Below are 19,202 nucleotides of genomic sequence, written 5' to 3'. Positions count from 1 at the left end.
AACTTCATTGGAGTCCACCTGTGGTAAATTCAATTGATTGGACATGATTTGGAAAGGCACACACCTGTCTATATAAGGGACCACAGTTGACAGTGCATGTCAGAGCAAAAACCAAGCCATGAGGTCGAACGAATTGTCCGTAGAGCTCCAAGACAGGATTGTGTCGAGACATAGCTCTCAGGAAGGGTACCAAAAAATGTCTGCAGCATTGAAGGTCCCCTAGTACACAGTGGCCTCCATCATTCTTAAATGGAAGCAGTTTGGAACCACCAAGACTCTTCCTAGAGCTGGCACCCAGCCAAACTGAGCAATTGGGGGAGAAGGGCCTTGGTCAGGGAGGTGATCAAGAACCCAATGGTCATTATGACAGAGCTTCAAAGTTCCTCTGTGGAGATGGGAGAACCTTCCAGAAGGACAACGGGGGATATGGTTAGGAGCGAGGGAAAGATGAACGGAGCAAAGTACAGAGAGATCCTTGATGAAAAACATTATTTCCAAATGCATCGTATTTCTGCTGCCTGCTTTGAGGAATACAAAGATTTCAAAATGTATTTCTAAGCTGTGTACTGATTACTGAAAAGTGCAGCAGCACTTCACCAAGTTCTCCTCTGACTTCAGTCTCTTCTAACAGGAATTAAGGTAAGACCCAAGTGCAGACTGTGTGAAGTAACAATGTTTCTTGTAACCTCAGGAGCAGGCAAACGACAGGTCAAGGCAGGCAGGGGTCGATAATCCAGAGCAGAGGCCAAGGTACAGGACGGCAGGCAGGCTCAGGTCAGGCAGAGGTTGGTAATCCAGAGGTGGAGCAACGGTACAGAACGGCAGGCAGGCTCAGGGACAGGCAGTGGTCAGGCGGGCGGGTACAGGGTCAGGTCAGGCAAAGGTCAAAAACCAGGAGGATGAGAAAAAGAGAGACTAGGGAAAACCAGGAGCTGAGACAAAACGCTGGTAGGTTTGAACAAACAAGACGAACTGGCAACAGACAGACAGAAAACACGGGTATAAATATAAATGGGGAAGATGGGCGACAGCTGGAGGGGGGTGGAGACAAGCACAAGGACAGGTAAAACAGATCAGGGTGTGACATCTTCTCTTGTTTGATGGGAACACTTCTCTCCTTGCTAACATGAGAGGCCGCCGTTCCAGGGAGTGTGAATGTTCAGACATGGAGGGAGAGTCACAGAGCTGTGCTTACCAGGAACCACAGAGGCTGAGTCCTAATTCTCCAACCTTTTCCAGAAGTGTGCACTTGCACGCTCCCCGTCATGGATATGATTGTTGTAAACATTGGCTGGAGTGAGTTTTTCCATTACTGTCAAATTCAAATGAGAAAGTGTGCAAGGTAGAGAATCGGGATGCAGGAGAGAAGTCAGGAGAGCCTCACTCCTCTCTTATGCAACCCTGAGAGAGGCTGAAGATCCAACACTGGGAGAGGCTGAAGATCCAACCCTGAGAGAGGCTGAAGATCCAACACTGAGAGAGGCTGAAGATCCAACACTGGGAGAGGCTGAATACCCAACCCTGAGAGAGGCTGAAGACCCAACAATGAGAGAGGCTGAAGATCCAACCCTGAGAGAGGCTGAAGATCCAACCCTGAGAGAGGCTGAAGCTCCAACACTGAGAGAGGCTGAAGATCCAACACTGGGAAAGACTGGGGATCCAACATTGGGAGAGGCTGGGGATCCAACATTGGGAGAGGCTAGGGGTTCCAACATTGGGAGAGGCTGGGGATCCAACACTGGGAGAGACTGGGGATCCAACCCTGAGAGAGGCTGAAGATCCAACACTGGGAGAGGCTGAAAATCCAACCCTGAGAGAGGCTGAAGATCCAACACTGAGAGAGGCTGAAGATCCAACACTGGGAGAGGCTGAAGACCCAACCCTGAGAGAGGCTGAAGACCCAACAATGAGAGAGGCTGAAGATCCAACCCTGAGAGAGGCTGAAGATCCAACCCTGAGAGAGGCTGAAGATCCAACACTGAGAGAGGCTGAAGATCCAACACTGGGAAAGACTGGGGATCCAACATTGGGAGAGGCTGGGTATCCATCATTGGGAGAGGCTGGGGATCCAACATTGGGAGAGGCTGGGGATCCAACATTGGGAGAGGCTGGGGATCCAACATTGGAAGAGGCTGGGGATCCAACACTGGGAGAGGCTGAAGATCCAACCCTGAGAGAGGCTGAAGATCCAACACTGAGAGAGGCTGAAGATCCAACACTGGGAGAGGCTGAAGACCCAACCCTGAGAGAGGCTGAAGACCCAACAATGAGAGAGGCTTAAGATCCAACCCTGAGAGAGGCTGAAGATCCAACCCTGAGAGAGGCTGAAGATCCAACACTGAGAGAGGCTGAAGATCCAACACTGGGAAAGACTGGGGATCCAACATTGGGAGAGGCTGGGTATCCATCATTGGGAGAGGCTGGGGATCCAACATTGGGAGAGGCTGGGGATCCAACATTGGGAGAGGCTGGGGATCCAACATTGGGAGAGGCTGGGGATCCAACATTGGAAGAGGCTGGGGATCCAACACTGGGAGAGGCTGGAGATCCAACATTGGGAGAGGCTGGAGTTCCAACACTGAAAGAGGCTGGGGATCCAACACTGGGAGAGGCTGGGGATCCAACACTGGGAGAGGCTGGAGATCCAACATTGGGAGAGGCTGGAGTTCCAACACTGAAAGAGGCTGGGGATCCAACACTGGGAGAGGCTGGAGATCCAACACTGGGAGAGGCTGGAGATCCAACACTGGGAGAGGCTGGAGATCCAACACTGGGAGAGGCTGGAGTTCCAACACTGGGAGAGGCTGGAGATCCAACACTGGGAGAGGCTGAAGATCCAACACTGAGAGAGACTGGGGATCCGGCCACACAGAATGGAAAACAATAAGGACTGGAGTCAGAAAGGAGCAGGACACGATGACAAAACATCAACTGAGAGGGATACCACTGAACAGTGCTGATGGAGAAGAAATAAGAAGGAATGTGGGGGAGTGGGAAGAACTGACACACAGGGGAAGGATGTGTATCTGACTCACATACATTCATATACTTGTTCATACACATGCATGAACACACATACAGTACACACGCACCCCCCTTTCCAACCCTTGCATTTTTTAGTTTGGGTCAAGGAAGGTTCCCAGATATCCATTGTGGGAAGCAGCCTTTTGGGGGCCCTAAACATATTTGTTTGGGGGGGCACCCACAAAGCGGGCAAAACATTTTAGTGGCCCCCCTCTTGACGGCGGAGAGAACGTTTTTACGTTTTAAAGTACATTTCCTGCATTTCTACACGTTGCCACGGGGCTTAGAGAAAATGTTGCAGTTTTAAAGCAAGTTTTCTGCAATTCTACACATTCTGCCATAAGGCGGAGAGAAAATGTTGCTATTTTATAAAAAATGTCATGCAATTCTACTCATTTTGCCAATGGTGCGGAGAGAAGAATTAGTCATTTTAAAGCTAATTTCCTGAAATTCTACACATTTTGCCATTATTTATGCCATGTCAATACAATATCTGAGCGAGTGACTAACAAAATCAATGTGGGGCCCCTGGGCACATGACCTTCGTGCCTGGTTGGTAATTTGGCCATGATTACTACTAAGTTTAGATAGCTGGCTAGACTAACTTACCAATCACATTTTTTTGTTGCTTACATGGGCTAATTGAGTGACTGTCAGTGACTGACATAACAAGAGGAAAACTAATGATGCACAACCACATTTCGGCCCTGGTCAAGAGTAGTACACTCCATACATTGGAAGAAAAAAAGATAGCGATTCAACATACAATTGTAAGGCAACCAGCTGCAATAGGATTGTGTGTTCACTCAACAAAAATGTTCTTGGGCAAACTCACAACAAAAAGTTTGTGTGTGAACATTTTGTTGAGCAAACTCACAATCCTATTGCAGCTGGCTGCCTTACAATTGTATGTTGAATCAACATTATTATTCGTTTTTTTCTATAGTGATGGCTGTCTCCCTGTTCCTCTCACAGGGGAATATGCCTCTGCTGGGGTTAGGGAGATGGATGAGTCCCTGGGAGACCAGAAAGAGCAGAATAAGAACAACTGTGACATTCGTGGACATTGTCCACGTTAAGAGAAAATGAGTTTGAGGGTGGATTTTTAAGTGACGCATGGAGGCTATAAATATATGCGTATGTCTGTGTTTGTAAACAAGCAGAGGAACCTTTTGTGCTCTGAAGTGTGGGTATTCCCGGAAATGTGTGTGTGTGTGTGTGTGTGTATATATATATATATATATATATGCCTGTATGCCTTTGTGCGTGCCTGTGTGTGTAAGCACCGTGTTTGAGGGCTGGTGGTGAGGGGGGTGAATCAGAGGGGGCAAGCAATGGGAATTATCTTGTGGGGGAACAGGGAGTAGACGAGACTGGAGAGCATAAAGGTAGGACAATTAGATCGGTAATGAAACGCAGCTGTGGACCAGTCAGGCCCATAAAGACATGAGGAAACAAAAAGCCATGTTCTTGGACTCTCAGAAGAAAGGGGAGGCCTGGGAATGGGAATGGGAATGGGAATAGAAATGGGAATGGGAAAAGCCTGTTTATGATGCAATAATGCTGCAGAGGACACTGGATTGGTGTAACAGAGCAGCCACTGTAGGTGCCGTTCCTGTCCCTCACTTCTGCACAACACCTTCCACGCACAAAGCAATGTTAGTTAGCTAGCCACCAATCTACTTTTGAGTAAGAATGGAGGTAGGCGATGTATTCTGAGAGCACTTCAAGAGAAAACAAAAGAGCTTGTGTCATCATTCTGACACTCGGCAGAATGAAATGATAAGATATGAAAAGATGACGTGCTTCCCTGGGTAAAGCTCTCCCAATGCACATTGAGGAATAGAACAATTAACATGTTTCATGGGGTCAACTTTACACTTATTTCAGAGATGGAAACAAACCTGGCCCGGGTAAGCGGCTGCCTTGTTTAGAGGGGGTTACAGCGCTGCGGCTGGACGAGATTTAATAATGTTCTAATGCCATGCGCGCACTCAAAAAGAAAGAAGGGATACTGGTGTGTTGGGTTGGGTAACGGTTTACAATGGACCGTCATTATCCCAAATGGAACATTGATAAGATCAAATTGACTGTGAAATGACATCGCTGAGAGACCCTAATGGAAGCCACGAGTTTCCAGTGTGGCTGGAGGATGTGGACCGCAGTGCGTATCGCAGGCTGTTTTTTCCAGCCCAGTCAGGAAAAAAACATTACCCCTTACCCAAACCCCCCTATACTCTAGTTCCCTTCTCTTCTCCCATCAGCTTTCAACATACTCACTGGGCCCAGTGGGGGAGACCATGGAGACAGAGGACGACCTAAATTACAGCTGTGGGTAACACAGTAATCCACATTATCATGAGGTATTCGCTGCTGATTCCCTCTTTGGACTCAATGTATATATGGTTCAAACGCATTAAGAAGGAAAGAAATTCCACAAATTAACAAGGCACACCTGTTAATTGAAATGCATTCCAGGTGACTACCTAATTAAGCTGGTTGAGAGAATGCCAACAGTGTCCAAAGCTGTCAGTCTTCAAGGCAAAGGGTGGCTACTTTGAAGAATGTAAAATACTTTTTGAGGTACAACCTGATTCCATATGTGTTATCTCATAGTTTTGATGTCTTTACTATTATGTAGAAAATAGTAAAAATAAAGAAAAACCCTTGAATGAGTAGGTGTGTCCAAACTTTTGACTGGTACTGATTATACAAGACAGATGTCTGGCCTGGCAATCCATGTCTATGTTTTGGAAATGCAGATCATCTAAGAGTGCTGTAGGCATAGACTTTACTTGTCATAGTTGAGAGAGGATGCATATTATGAACTGTGTAGCTACCGACTGCATGACAACATAGACTTTACTTCTCATAGTTGAGAGAGGATGCATATTATGAACTGTGTAGCTACCGACTGCATGACAACATAGACTTTACTTCTCATAGTTGAGAGAGGATGCATATTATGAACTGTGTAGCTACCGACTGCATGACAACATAGACTTTACGTCTCATAGTTGAGAGAGGATGCATATTATGAACTGTGTAGCTACCGACTGCATGACAACATAGACTTTACGTCTCATAGTTGAGAGAGGATGCATATTATGAACTGTGTAGCTACCGACTGCATGACAACATAGACTTTACTTCTCATAGTTGAGAGAGGATGCATATTATGAACTGTGTAGCTACCGACTGCATGACAACATAGACTTTACTTCTCATAGTTGAGAGAGGATGCATATTATGAACTGTGTAGCTACCGACTGCATGACAACATAGACTTTACGTCTCATAGTTGAGAGAGGATGCATATTATGAACTGTGTAGCTACCGACTGCATGACAGCATAGACTTTACGTCTCATAGTTGAGAGAGGATGCATATTATGAACTGTGTAGCTACCGACTGCACGACAACATAGCTTGAAGCACTCCAATATGAGCAGCAAGTTTAACAGAATCTCTGATTGGCTGTAAAAAGTTTAAGTATTAGGATCCCCATTAGCTAACGCAGTAACGCAAGTTAATCTTCTTGGTGTCCAACACCAATTAACAAGACATTACAAACAACCACAAATCAAGACTTAACAAACATTCAACAAGTAGACAATACAGACAATTAAAATGACAGGAAACACATTTAACATTCAGTTGATGCTTTCTATTTCCTGTCCCGTCATATGGTCTATCACATTAGATGTTCTTTCTATTTCCTGTCCAGTCATATGGTCTATCACATTAGATGTTCTGTCTATTTCCTGTCCAGTCATATGGTCTATCACATTAGATGTTCTTTCTATTTCCTGTCCAGTCATATGGTCTATCACATTAGATGTTCTTTCTATTTCCTGTCCAGTCATATGGTCTATCACATTAGATGTTCTGTCTATTTCCTGTCCAGTCATATGGTCTATCACATTAGATGTTCTTTCTATTTCCTGTCCAGTCATATGGTCTATCACATTAGATGTTCTTTCTATTTCCTGTCCAGTCATATGGTCTATAACATTAGATGTTCTTTCTATTTCCTGTCCAGTCATATGGTCTATCACATTAGATGTTCTGTCTATTTCCTGTCCAGTCATATGGTCTATCACATTAGATGTTCTTTCTATTTCCTGTCCAGTCATATGGTCTATCAATTTTTTTTCTTGAAAGTGGATTTACTTGTTGCCTGAGAAATATGGATGGGTAAAAAGTTCCATTCAGCAATGGCTCTATATAAAACTTGTAGATTTAAGGCTATTTGTCCTTGGCTTGGGTTGTCTTAGCTGCCCTGAATATGCCTGTCTGGTTTGGTGATTATGCGTGTTGCTAGTATGTACTACCTTGCCTGAAAAATACTCTGTTTTAAAAAATATATATAACATGCCTAAAGACAATCAGAAGACTGGATAGTAATTTGTTTTCAACGTGAAGCCATGAGAGACTCATTTGATGCATTTGGATAATATTCAGCTTTTTATACATCTTTCTTTGCTGCAGATTACCATAAGAACTCTAAGTGTGATAGGACCAGGGATTGAATCACCTGATTCAGAGTGCTAGATGTTACATACTCTGAACCTTTTCTTGTAGCAGCAATTCCCTTACCCATCTTAACAATATTATCTATGTGTTCGGACCATGATAAAGCTGAGTGCGACATGACGCCTCGTTTTTTTCACTTGCTCTACATGCTATCTATTCATCGACAAATTCAATTGGGTATCATCAGCAAGCATATCTTGAACCAAATACAATACATTTAATTTGAGAAATGTTCAACACCTATTTGTTCATATCAGTTCTTAGTTCACTACTCAGTACATCTGTTTGCTCATTACGTTCTGATGCTGCGCTATACATTGTAGAGTCATCAGCATACATTACCACTCTTGCTTTGTTCATGACTGAAAGTAAATCATTAGTAAAGCTAGAGTAGAGAAGTGGGCCTAGGCAGCCTCCTTGAGAAACACCACAGTGGGTATCTTTACTGTTTGAAAAGCTGCCATTAAAGGACACATTTTGCCTTCTCCTGGATAGATGGCTTTCCATCCAGTACAGAGCTGCGACTTAAAATCCTAACATTTGAGTTTACCTAGTAACAGTTCATGATCAATTACATCAAAAGCAGCCCTGAAATCTAGCAACACAGCACCAACTAACTTCCTGTCATCCATTATCTTTAACCAATCATCTGTCGTTTTTTCTAAAGCCGTACTCCTAGAATGCCAGATTTATCTTCTACTTTTTTGGCATAATAACGTTGAATCATTACATTTCTCAGCTCATCATCAATCCATGGGGCATCGTTTTGACCTCACAGTGTATTTTCTTAAAGAGGCATGCTTATCAGCTATACTCATAAATAATTTCATAAACAAACTTAGTGACATTTCAGGATCATCCTTACACACTTCTAACCATTGCACATTCTTAATATCACCCACAAGGGTTCAATCAGAGTCCTGCTTGAACCCTCTGTAGGACCATCGGTAGCTTGTTTTCCTAATGAGGCAACCAAGTTGTGATCACTACAACCTAGTGCCACTGATACAGCTTTAGAACAATGTTCAGCCATGTTAGTAAAAATGTGATCGATACAAGTTGATGATGTGATACCGGACTGTCGCACATTAAAGGGTAAACTGTTCAAGTGAGAAATAAATTGTGTATGACTAATTCATATTCAGGTCTTTTAAAGGCTGGCTCTTTGTTGCTGTCAGAGAGTCCCCACTGGGCTAATGCCAGCCCCTGAAATGACTTGAAACACAAACACTTTGCTCAGCTTTATCCACAGCCATTTGCTTTTCCCTGACGTGTGAAAAAAAAACAAGATGGTGTTTTGCCAAGAACAATATTTGCCTTGTTTAATTTGGGTTAAGGTATGCTGCTCAGACAGCACCCTTCCCTTCCTCTCCATGTTGACTTTCAGCATCATATACTCTATGACGCTCAATGGGTTCTTCCGTTCCCAAAATGTGGGCTTTCACCTACCTCGAGCCAGTCACGTGTTTTTGGCATAGCCAGCACAAAAGAGCAGCGCTCCACTCCAGTCTCAATTTCTATCAACATTGGGTAGAACATAGTGTACTGTCCATGATGTTAACAACAAGATAATGATCAACCACTGTTATTTTATCAAGATGATTCCCAAAGAGAAATGTATAGATTAATATTACCACCCCAATCAGATTTATTTTATCAAGATGATTCCCAAAGAGAAATGTATAGATTAATATTACCACCCCAATCAGATTTATTTTATCAAGATGATTCCCAAAGAGAAATGTATAGATTAATATTACCACCCCAATCAGATTTATTTGATTTTAATCAAAGCATTTATTTAAAACAATTATTTTCAATGTCTGACCTCTTCGAGGTCAACAGTAAACTCTTTATTATAAATCAAATGTGAACCCAATTATGTTTATTGGCCAGGAGCATTTTAATAGTTGAATAGTTCGGTCTGCCATAATTGAATTTTAGATGAGTGAAATAAGATTGTATCAGGGCTGTTCTCATGCCTTATAATGCCATATGTATATAGGGTCTCCATTGTGGGATTACAAGGCCTCTTCATCCTCGGTACACCCAGTCCTAATGTTGTGCGCGAGACTGCTTAGCGAAAAACAACAAAACCCAGGACAGCTAAGCCTATATCGCATTCTTCCATCGTGAAAAAGTGCCGGCTTGCATGAGAAAATAGGAGATAATTAGGTAGAAAATCCACCGCACATTCCGCATGGCAGCAGTTCAGCCAGCTGAACACAGAGGGCCCTTCTTCTGCACTGGAACCACAAAGACATCAAGGCAGTTTACCACTGGATCTGGGCTGGATGAGGTTGCTGGGCTGCGTGCCTGTGATGACTACCTAGTGGAAAAATGAACCCATTATCCTGGGACTACACCTCTTGATGCATCTTATCCTCTTCACATGTACCACTCAAAGTCATCTCTGACTGAGAAGGAGCTCTTAGGAGCTCTCACGTAGGAGAACTTCAAGAACATATAAAGGATTTGGTCCCACACTGAAAATGTTCTGAAAGTGTTGCTACCATGAGACGCTCTGATCAACTCTACAAATCTGTTACATTTTTAAAATAAAATGTTGTCTCATGTGCAGAGACCAGGCTGCTACTGTAAGTGAGGCTTCACTACTGTTCATGAGGAGCGGTGCACGCTGCTAACTCAGTCAGCAAACATTGGCAACAAGAGGCTAGTATGTAGAAGCAACATAAACTGTACATGGTCCAAAACCCACCTGCTCAGCCTAACAATAGTCCTGGTGAAAACTCAGGTGACACTCCTTTAAAATAGTTACTTACTGACTGTAACAAAGAATACCAATGCATTTATATTTGAGTTAAAAGGTGGCGATTAATCCATTTCATTATTTCACTGTTGGGGAATAATCTTTGATTCAACTCGTGACTGAACTGCTACTCACAGACCTCTGTTTGTTATTTCAAACCTCTCCCAGCCACGTCTCTAGTCATTCATTCTACTGCTGACAAAAGCACCTGAGGCCTCATTTATAACAGTTGCGTAAAATTTATACTAAATATCTGCGCGTGCCATTTCTGAAAAGACTGTTCACGCACAAAAATATTAAGATTTGACAATTACGTCCTTAATTGCTGTATACTTCAGAAGTATTGGAATTAGGCCAAGACAGTATCTAAAGGAAATAACAATGGTGAACTTGATCAAATGTCTTTGGAGGTGTTGACAGAATGTTTTCTTTTGCAGTACCATTTGCTGTAAACTATCTGACCGTTTCTGAAATACAAAAACTATTGTAAATTGTTGTGCACATGTAGACAGTTTGAATTCAATAATGTTTTGCATTTACTGTTTTCCCGAACCTAAATATGCAACATTGCCTGCGAATTCTGAAACGTATACTCTTATAATATTTTTTTACTAGAGTAGGCTATACTTACAGTGGTAGGCTACACACTTCACTGCAAAATATCAACTGTCTGTTCACCTGATTCTACTGTATGTTATGAACCATCCTCCCGTTCTCAGAGCAAGGAGAGCAAAAAGTAGAAATTATAATAGCCTATCTAATAGGCCCAATTAAATGAGAGATGCGCATGGTCATTTGTTTATGGCTACTTCGGGAATATGAACTCATCATGGCCATAAATGGTGATTAATTTATTCTGCAATGGTTATGGTGTACACTGAGTATACAAAACATTAAGAACACCTGCTCTTTCCCTGACATATACTGACCAGGTGAATCTAGGTGAAAGCTTATTGATGCTACTTACTAAATCCACTTCAAGTAGTGTAGATGAAGGGGAGGAGCCTGGTTAAAGAATGATTTTTATCAACTCTACATACATGGTATTATTTAAACAACTTACTGATAGTTTATTTAATCATTTTGCATTTTTCTGTGAACGTGTCCGTTTACAATGAATAATTCCATTCTCAGTCTGATGATTCATATGTACTGTAGTCATAAAGTAAGCTTCAGCTTGTGTGTTATTACAATATTAGCTCATAGCAGTAGATTTTTAGTTTGGAGTTCTCGGCTACAGCAGATGGGTTCTAACGACATAAAGTTGATGAAGAGAAGAGTCTGTGCCAGGTTTTAACGGTCCATTTGGAACGCTGCCAGGTTGCTCTCTGTCTGTGCCAGGTTTTAACGTCCATTTGGAACGCTGCTAGGTTGCTCTCTGTCTGTGCCAGCTCTCCATCCCCTCAAATGTTATTTGTCACATGCGCCGAATACAACAGGTGTTGACCTTACAGTGAAGTGTTTACTTACAAGCCCTTTAACCAAAAATGCAGTTTTAAGAAAAATATGTGTTAAGAAAGTATTTACTAAATTAAACTGAAGTAAAACATAAATAATAATAAAATAGAAATAAAAAAAATATATAAAGTAAAAAATATATATTTTTTAATTGAAAAATATATATATTTTTTAGTTAAAATAAATAACAATAGAAATAGAACAGATAATTTGATCTGTTGGAGTGGTATGCTATTGGGAGTGGGTCTAGGGTTTCTGGGATAATGTTGTTGATGTGAGTCATGACCAGTCTTTCAAAGCACTTCTTGGCTACAGACATGAGTGCTATAGGGCAAATCAAATCAAATCAAATTGTATTTGTCACATACACATGGTTAGCAGATGTTAATGCGAGTGTAGCGAAATGCTTGTGCTTCTAGTTCCGACAATGCAGTGATAACCAACAAGTAATCTAACTAACAATTCCAAAACTACTGTCTTATACACAGTGTAGGGGGATAAGGAATATGTACATAAGGATATATGAATGAGTGATGGTACAGAGCAGCATACAGTAGATGGTATCGAGTACAGTATATACATATGAGATGAGTATGTAGACAAAGTAAACAAAGTGGCATAGTTAAAGTGGCTAGTGACATAAGGATGCAGTCGATGATCTAGAGTACAGTATATACGTATGCATATGAGATGAATAATGTAGGGTAAGTAACATTATATAAGGTAGCATTGTTTAAAGTGGCTAGTGATATATTTACATAATTTCCCATCAATTCCCATTATTAAAGTGGCTGGAGTTGGGTCAGTGTCAATGACAGCAGCCACTCAATGTTAGTGGTGGCTGTTTAACAGTCTGATGGCCTTGAGATAGAAGCTGTTTTTCAGTCTCTCGGTCCCAGCTTTGATGCACCTGTACTGACCTCGCCTTCTGGATGATAGCGGGGTGAACAGGCAGTGGTTCGGGTGGTTGATGTCCTTGATGATCTTTATGGCCTTCCTGTAACATCGGGTGGTGTAGGTGTCCTGGAGGGCAGGTAGTTTGCCCCCGGTGATGCGTTGTGCAGACCTCACTACCCTCTGGAGAGCCTTACGGTTGAGGGCGGAGCAGTTGCCGTACCAGGCGGTGATACAGCCCGCCAGGATGCTCTCGATTGTGCATCTGTAGAAGTTTGTGAGTGCTTTTGGTGACAAGCCGAATTTCTTCAGCCTCCTGAGGTTGAAGAGGCGCTGCTGCGCCTTCTTCACGACGCTGTCAGTGTGAGTGGACCAATTCAGTTTGTCTGTGATGTGTATGCCGAGGAACTTAAAACTTGCTACCCTCTCCACTACTGATCCATCGATGTGGATAGGGGGGTGTTCCCTCTGCTGTTTCCTGAAGTCCACAATCATCTCCTTAGTTTTGTTGACGTTGAGTGTGAGGTTATTTTCCTGACACCACACTCCGAGGGCCCTCACCTCCTCCCTGTAGGCCGTCTCGTCGTTGTTGGTAATCAAGCCTACCACTGTTGTGTCATCCGCAAACTTGATGATTGAGTTGGAGGCGTGCGTGGCCACGCAGTCGTGGGTGAACAGGGAGTACAGGAGAGGGCTCAGAACGCACCTTGTGGGGCCCCGTGTTGAGGATCAGCGGGGAGGAGATGTTGTTGCCTACCCTCACCACCTGGGGGCGGCCCGTCAGGAAGTCCAGTACCCAGTTGCACAGGGCGGGGTCGAGACCCAGGGTCTCGAGCTTGATGACGAGCTTGGAGGGTACTATGGTGTTGAATGCCGAGCTGTAGTCGATGAACAGCATTCTCACATAGGTATTCCTCTTGTCCAGGTGGGTTAGGGCAGTGTGCAGTGTGGTTGAGATTGCATTGTCTGTGGACCTATTTGGGCGGTAAGCAAATTGGAGTGGGTCTAGGGTGTCAGGTAGGGTGGAGGTGATATGGTCCTTGACTAGTCTCTCAAAGCACTTCATGATGACGGAAGTGAGTGCTATGGGGCGGTAGTCGTTTAGCTCAGTTACCTTAGCTTTCTTGGGAACAGGAACAATGGTGGCCCTCTTGAAGCATGTGGGAACAGCAGACTGGTATAGGGATTGATTGAATATGTCCGTAAACACACCGGCCAGCTGGTCTGCGCATGCTCTGAGGGCGCGGCTGGGGATGCCGTCTGGGCCTGCAGCCTTGCGAGGGTTAACACGTTTAAATGTCTTACTCACCTCGGCTGCAGTGAAGGAGTCATTTGGGTCAGTAGTCATTTGGGCAGCTTACCTTGGTGTTCTTGGGCACAGGGACTATGGTAATCTGATTGAAACATGTTGGTATTACAGACTCGGTCAGGGACAGGTTGTAAATGTCAGTGAAGACACTGGTCAGCGCATGCTCGGAGTACACGTCCTGGTAATCCGTCTGGCCCTGCAGCCTCGTGAATGTTGACCTGTTTAAAGGTCTTACTCTCATCGGCTACGGAGAGCTTAATCACACAGTCGTCTGGAACAGCTGGTGCTCTCATGCATGCTTCATTGTTGCTTTCCTCGAAGCGAGCATAGAAGTAATTTAGCCCGTCTGGTAGGCTTGTGTCATTGGGCAGCTCACAGCTGTGCTTCCCTTTGTAGTCCTTAATAGTTTGCAAGCCCTGCCACATCCGACGAGTGTCGGAGCCGGTGTAGTACGATTCAATCTTAGTCCTGTGTTGACATTTTGACTGTCTGATGGCTTGTCGGAGGTCGTAGTGCGATTTATTATAAGCGTATTAGTGTCCCTCTCCTTGAAAGTGGTAGCTCTAGCCTTTATCTCAGTGTGGATGTTGCCTGTAATCCATGGCTTCTGGTTGGGATATGTACGTACGGTCAGTGTGAGGACGACATCGTCGATGCACTTATTAATGAAGCCAGTGACTGATGTGGTACTCATCAATGTTATTGTATGAATCCTGGAACATATAATAGTCCTATAGCTTAGCATCCGCTTTATCGAACCACTTCCGTACTGAGCGCGTCACTGGTACTTTCTGTATGAGTTTTTGCTTGTAAGCAGGAATCAGGAGGATAGTTATGGTCAGATTTGCCAAATGGGGGGCAAGGGAGAGCTTTGTATGTGTTCCTGTGTGTGGAGTAAAGGTGATCTAGAGTTTTTGCCTCTAGTTGCACAGGTGACATGCTGGTAAAAAATGTGAAAAGACAGATTTCAGTTCCCCTGCAATAAAATCACCGGCCACTTGGTGCTCCACATCTGGATGTGCATTTCCATGTGTGTTTATGGTCCTATACAGCTCATTGAGTGCGGTCTTAATATCAGCATCGGTTTGTGGTTGTAAATAGACAGCTATGAAAAATTTGGATGAAAACTCAAAACTCTAAATAGTATGGTCTGCAGCTTATCAATATGGCCGTTGTGGAGTTTTGCACCAGGGGCTCATTGTGATTGAAGAATGACAGGGTCAAGGGTGACATAGGGGTGATGGGGCTTCCCCTGCAAGGGAGCAGGTGGCCTATAGGAGAGGCACAACAAAAGTGTTGACTGCCACCTGCTTGCACCTTTAACCATTCATGGCCTCCTTGTCTGCAGCGCAAGCCGACAACTGTGTCACAAAGCGCCGGTTCCACAGTCCTGCCCACCGCACAGGCCCATAGTCTAGGGTCCCAGCCAAGTGGCAGACCATTGACTGGCTGAAAGCGCAGCCCATCAGAATTTTAAAACAGACAGCGAGTACCGAATACAATCTGTCCCTCTGCTGCTCTGAATGACAGATGTGATAATGACTTTGCTGTTCTTCTGTCCTAATGACTGGAGTCAACCAGTTACTATTTTCTCTGCCATCAGACTAGGCGTTCGAAGTTTCCTGATCGTTGCTTCCTGTTGGGTGTAATTGAAGGAGTCAAGGGTTGTGGATGTGTTTAGGGTCAGCAGTGTGATGTATTCTCACCCTGCTTTGTGTAACCAAGGTCTCTGTCCTCCTCCTCCTCCTCTCCTCTCCTCCTCAGTATGAATGAGGCCAGGACAGGACAGGCATAGTGCTGCTATAGTTTACTGATGGAACACGGTGCACCTTAGGCCACTCCGACCTCTGACCCCTCTCTGTCTCTCTCAGGAAATGAGAACTCTGGACAATACTCTGATGGTTTATCTGTTTCAAGAAACACTGGGGTTGATGTCATTGTATTTCAAAATGTCTGTAATTGTTTTACCTTATAGATATGTTCTCTTTCATCCTTTTTGGCTTGATCTTGAGCTGTTGGGAGATTTCTAACTTGTGTTATTTAAAAAAAGTTTAAATCTGACTTAGAGACGTTGCTCACGGTGATGTTGAAATAGCCTTGTCTGATAACTTAAACTGAACGGTCTTAGAGTCGAGCGTTTCTGCTTTTAAAAAGGAAAGGAAATTGCTCGGAATTCCTGAGAACCAAAATAAACAGGCGACAGAATGAAGTCCGCTTTTAAAAAGTCTGTTCAGCAGCTCAGTAGCAGTACGTCATGGAAGGAGGCTGAGTGGAGTCGGGGGGTGGCCAAGCCAAGGAACAAGGGGTGTTTAGATTTAGAGTGGGGGTTGCAAAGGGGGTCCTCCTAACCACAGTGGGCTCACATACAAGGCAGACTGTGTGTGTGGAACTAACTGAAGTCCCTCCCTCCTCTGTTTCCCTACAGATGAGCTGGAGACAGAGAGATAGAGAGAGCAAGCGAGTGAGCAGCTGTGTGTGTGAGTGTGAGAGAGGTGCTGAGTTCTGAAGAGCTCACACAACAGGACAGAGCCCAGCTAGCGCTGCTGAGACGGACTATGCAGAATAGTGTCTGAGTTTGTCCTGAGGATAGACACCAAGAGGTAAGATAACTTTACAGCTGGTGTGTGTATACTGTAGTTTGTTGTTTTTATGTGCTTTTGTTTCAATTTAACCTCGTGATTTAATTTAGTTTTATTCAAATGTATGTGATTTCATTTGATTTAATTGAACCTTTTTTAACCATTTAACTATTTGTCAGACGGCAGTCAAGCATCGATCATCATGTCACTAGAATAACACCTTCAATATTTATTGGAAAGGAGCATCAAGCTCATCACCGTACACTTTCACCACCCTGTGAAGTTCATCATAACTTATTTCATTTGTTGCCTAATAAACTGCATGTTTTTCCGAGTTGTAGTGGGAGGACCACACACCATATCATCGCTTGACTTTGATATGATGGTTATTATATCAATATTTGCATAAAAAGTCATTTCCACCACCATTTCCCGACACAAAAAGACCCCGCCAAGTCGAATGAACAAATTCCTGTTTCCACCACAGCTGTCCTGACTTTTTTATTTTATACGATATGACTTTACTGTGGATGAATGTGTGATTATTGGCATTCTCTCTTGATTATCTCTCATGCTGATGTTTTGTCTTCTGCCCTACTACAGATCAGAATGGGAAACACTGACAGCCAGTACAGCAACTTCAACGTCCCTGGGAAACCCAAACCCTGCTCTCTAAAGTTCCACTCCATTAAGGAGGAAGTCCTGTCCCCCAATAGCTGGTGGAGGAGCAGCGAGGGGGGCGGCCAGGAGTACAAAACCGGAGGCAAGGGAGGGAGGGTCTGCCTGCCCCAGCAGAAGATCACTCACAACCAGCCTTATGGCTTGTCGCAACACTACGAGCACCACATCACCAAGGAGGGCAGGGGACTGAGAGGGCCCCCAGGAGCCAAGCTGAAGTCCAGCTCTCCGCAGTGTTGTGGCGGAGGGGACAGTTCCCAAGTGACCAGGAAAAGCAGAGGTCATAACGGCTATGGTTTCCTGGAGAGTAGCGGGGAGAATGTGAACGGTCTCGGTGCCAACGGGCAGCGCACCCCTGAGATGACTTCTCTGTGTGAGCCAATAGAGAGCCGCAGCAGCCCCAAGGTGCTCCTCAGTAAGGACGGCAGCATGCGTGTGGAGTTCACCAATGCCAGGAGGATGCCTCTGGAGCCCCAGGGTCTGTCAGGCCACAGCCACAATGCAGTAGCAGCCCCAGAGCCCTCTCTGACTAGGACCAGTAAGGGTAGCTCGCTCAGCTCCGAGGGCTCCTGGTACGACTCTCCTTGGGGGAACAACACAGAGCTCAACGATAATGTGTTCACATGCAGTCAGACCGCAACGAGGGACAACAGTAGTGGCTACACCACCTACTCCTCCACGCGCACTGAGGAGACGGGCTGCGACTACAACACCTTCTCATCCGCCCCTACTGAGGACATGTCCCCGGGGTTCAACCCCAACCTCCTCTTCCAGAGCATGGATAGTAATGGACAATATGCAAGCCGAGGGTTTAACAGCAACGGGTATAACTCTTGCTCTTTGGGCCGCACTGAGGACAGTGGCATCGGAGATTCTATGATTCTCTACCCGGAGCAGAGTCAGTTTAGCCTCATCTCCCCTCCCGTGTCCCTATCTGACCTCTGCATGGTGGCTACATACCCCACCCCTCACTTCAAGGACATCCCCCAGCGCCGGGCGTCGCTGGCCTCGGTGCTGACCCTGGACGTGGGCGACCAGGAGGAGAGCTCAGAGTCGGGCGACCAGTGCTACTCCTCCGCTCACAGTCACACGCTGCCCTGCAGGAGGGTCGCCACCGGGCCTACCGCCATCGTCGTCAGCAACAGCAGGAAGGACAACCTGAAGAGCCGAATCCGGCGCCTCAGCGACTGGACAGGAAGTCTAAGCAGGAAGAAGAGAAGACTACAGGTTAGGAAGGAGGGGAAGAAAGGGGAGAGGGAAGGAGGAGGAGAGGGTACATAGTGAAGGGGGAAAGGGAGTAAGACTGGACATGTACTGTAAACTCTTTATCAGATGACCTGTTGCCAGTTATCTATGACATGAGACTGCAGGCTGACTATGTGTGATGGTAATCTCATTGTTCAGGTTGTTTTGGTCAACGTGATTGGCTGATGGCCATTGGCTCTTAGAACCAATCAGATGAAGCAGAACACTGCAGTGTCACAGGAATATCTCTCTGTCAAACATCATCCTATGACAGTTAAATACTAACAAACGTTTCAGAACCTTACATCATTATGACAGATGTTATGTACGTCTCCTTAAGGCCTTGTGTCGAGGGGAAAGGAGGGGGGTTTCAAAGGTCAGAAAGGAAATCTTCCCTGCTTCTTTTGTCGCCGGAGAACGTTAAATTAGGCCAGAGTCACACATGACCAAGCATTTTCCAGCATTACTTGAGTTAAAATACTGCTGTGAACAGCCTTTATTTGTCGACAGTGGACAAGAGGATGTAATCAGGTAATAACGATGGTGTTATATGACTCCATTGCGTTTTTTCTCTGTATTGTACAGCAGGCTGAGACCCCGCCTCCTGGCTATGTAAGAGGAGCCCTCTACCTTTCTCTGTATTGTATAGCAGGCTGAGACCCCGCCTCCTGGCTATGTAAGAGGAGCCCTCTACCTTTCTCTGTATTGTA

The 19,202-nt window shown here is 44.7% G+C and overlaps 1 protein-coding gene across 1 annotated transcript in view; it reads left to right on the top strand.

Annotated features, from left to right (window-relative positions):
• LOC115107620 (rho guanine nucleotide exchange factor TIAM2-like) overlaps window positions 1-19,202 on the top strand; it is a 65,058-nt gene that overhangs the window by 16,800 nt on the left and 29,056 nt on the right. Inside the window, 2 exon segments of the mRNA XM_029631069.2 lie at window positions 16,416-16,590; window positions 17,173-18,474. Of these exon segments, the coding sequence (XP_029486929.2) occupies window positions 17,179-18,474 (1,296 nt within the window). The 5' untranslated portion in view covers window positions 16,416-16,590; window positions 17,173-17,178.

Source organism: Oncorhynchus nerka, linkage group LG24 (assembly GCF_034236695.1).
Source record: "Oncorhynchus nerka isolate Pitt River linkage group LG24, Oner_Uvic_2.0, whole genome shotgun sequence".
NCBI lineage: Eukaryota > Metazoa > Chordata > Actinopteri > Salmoniformes > Salmonidae > Oncorhynchus > Oncorhynchus nerka.
This window is presented reverse-complemented; position numbering and strand designations above follow the sequence as displayed.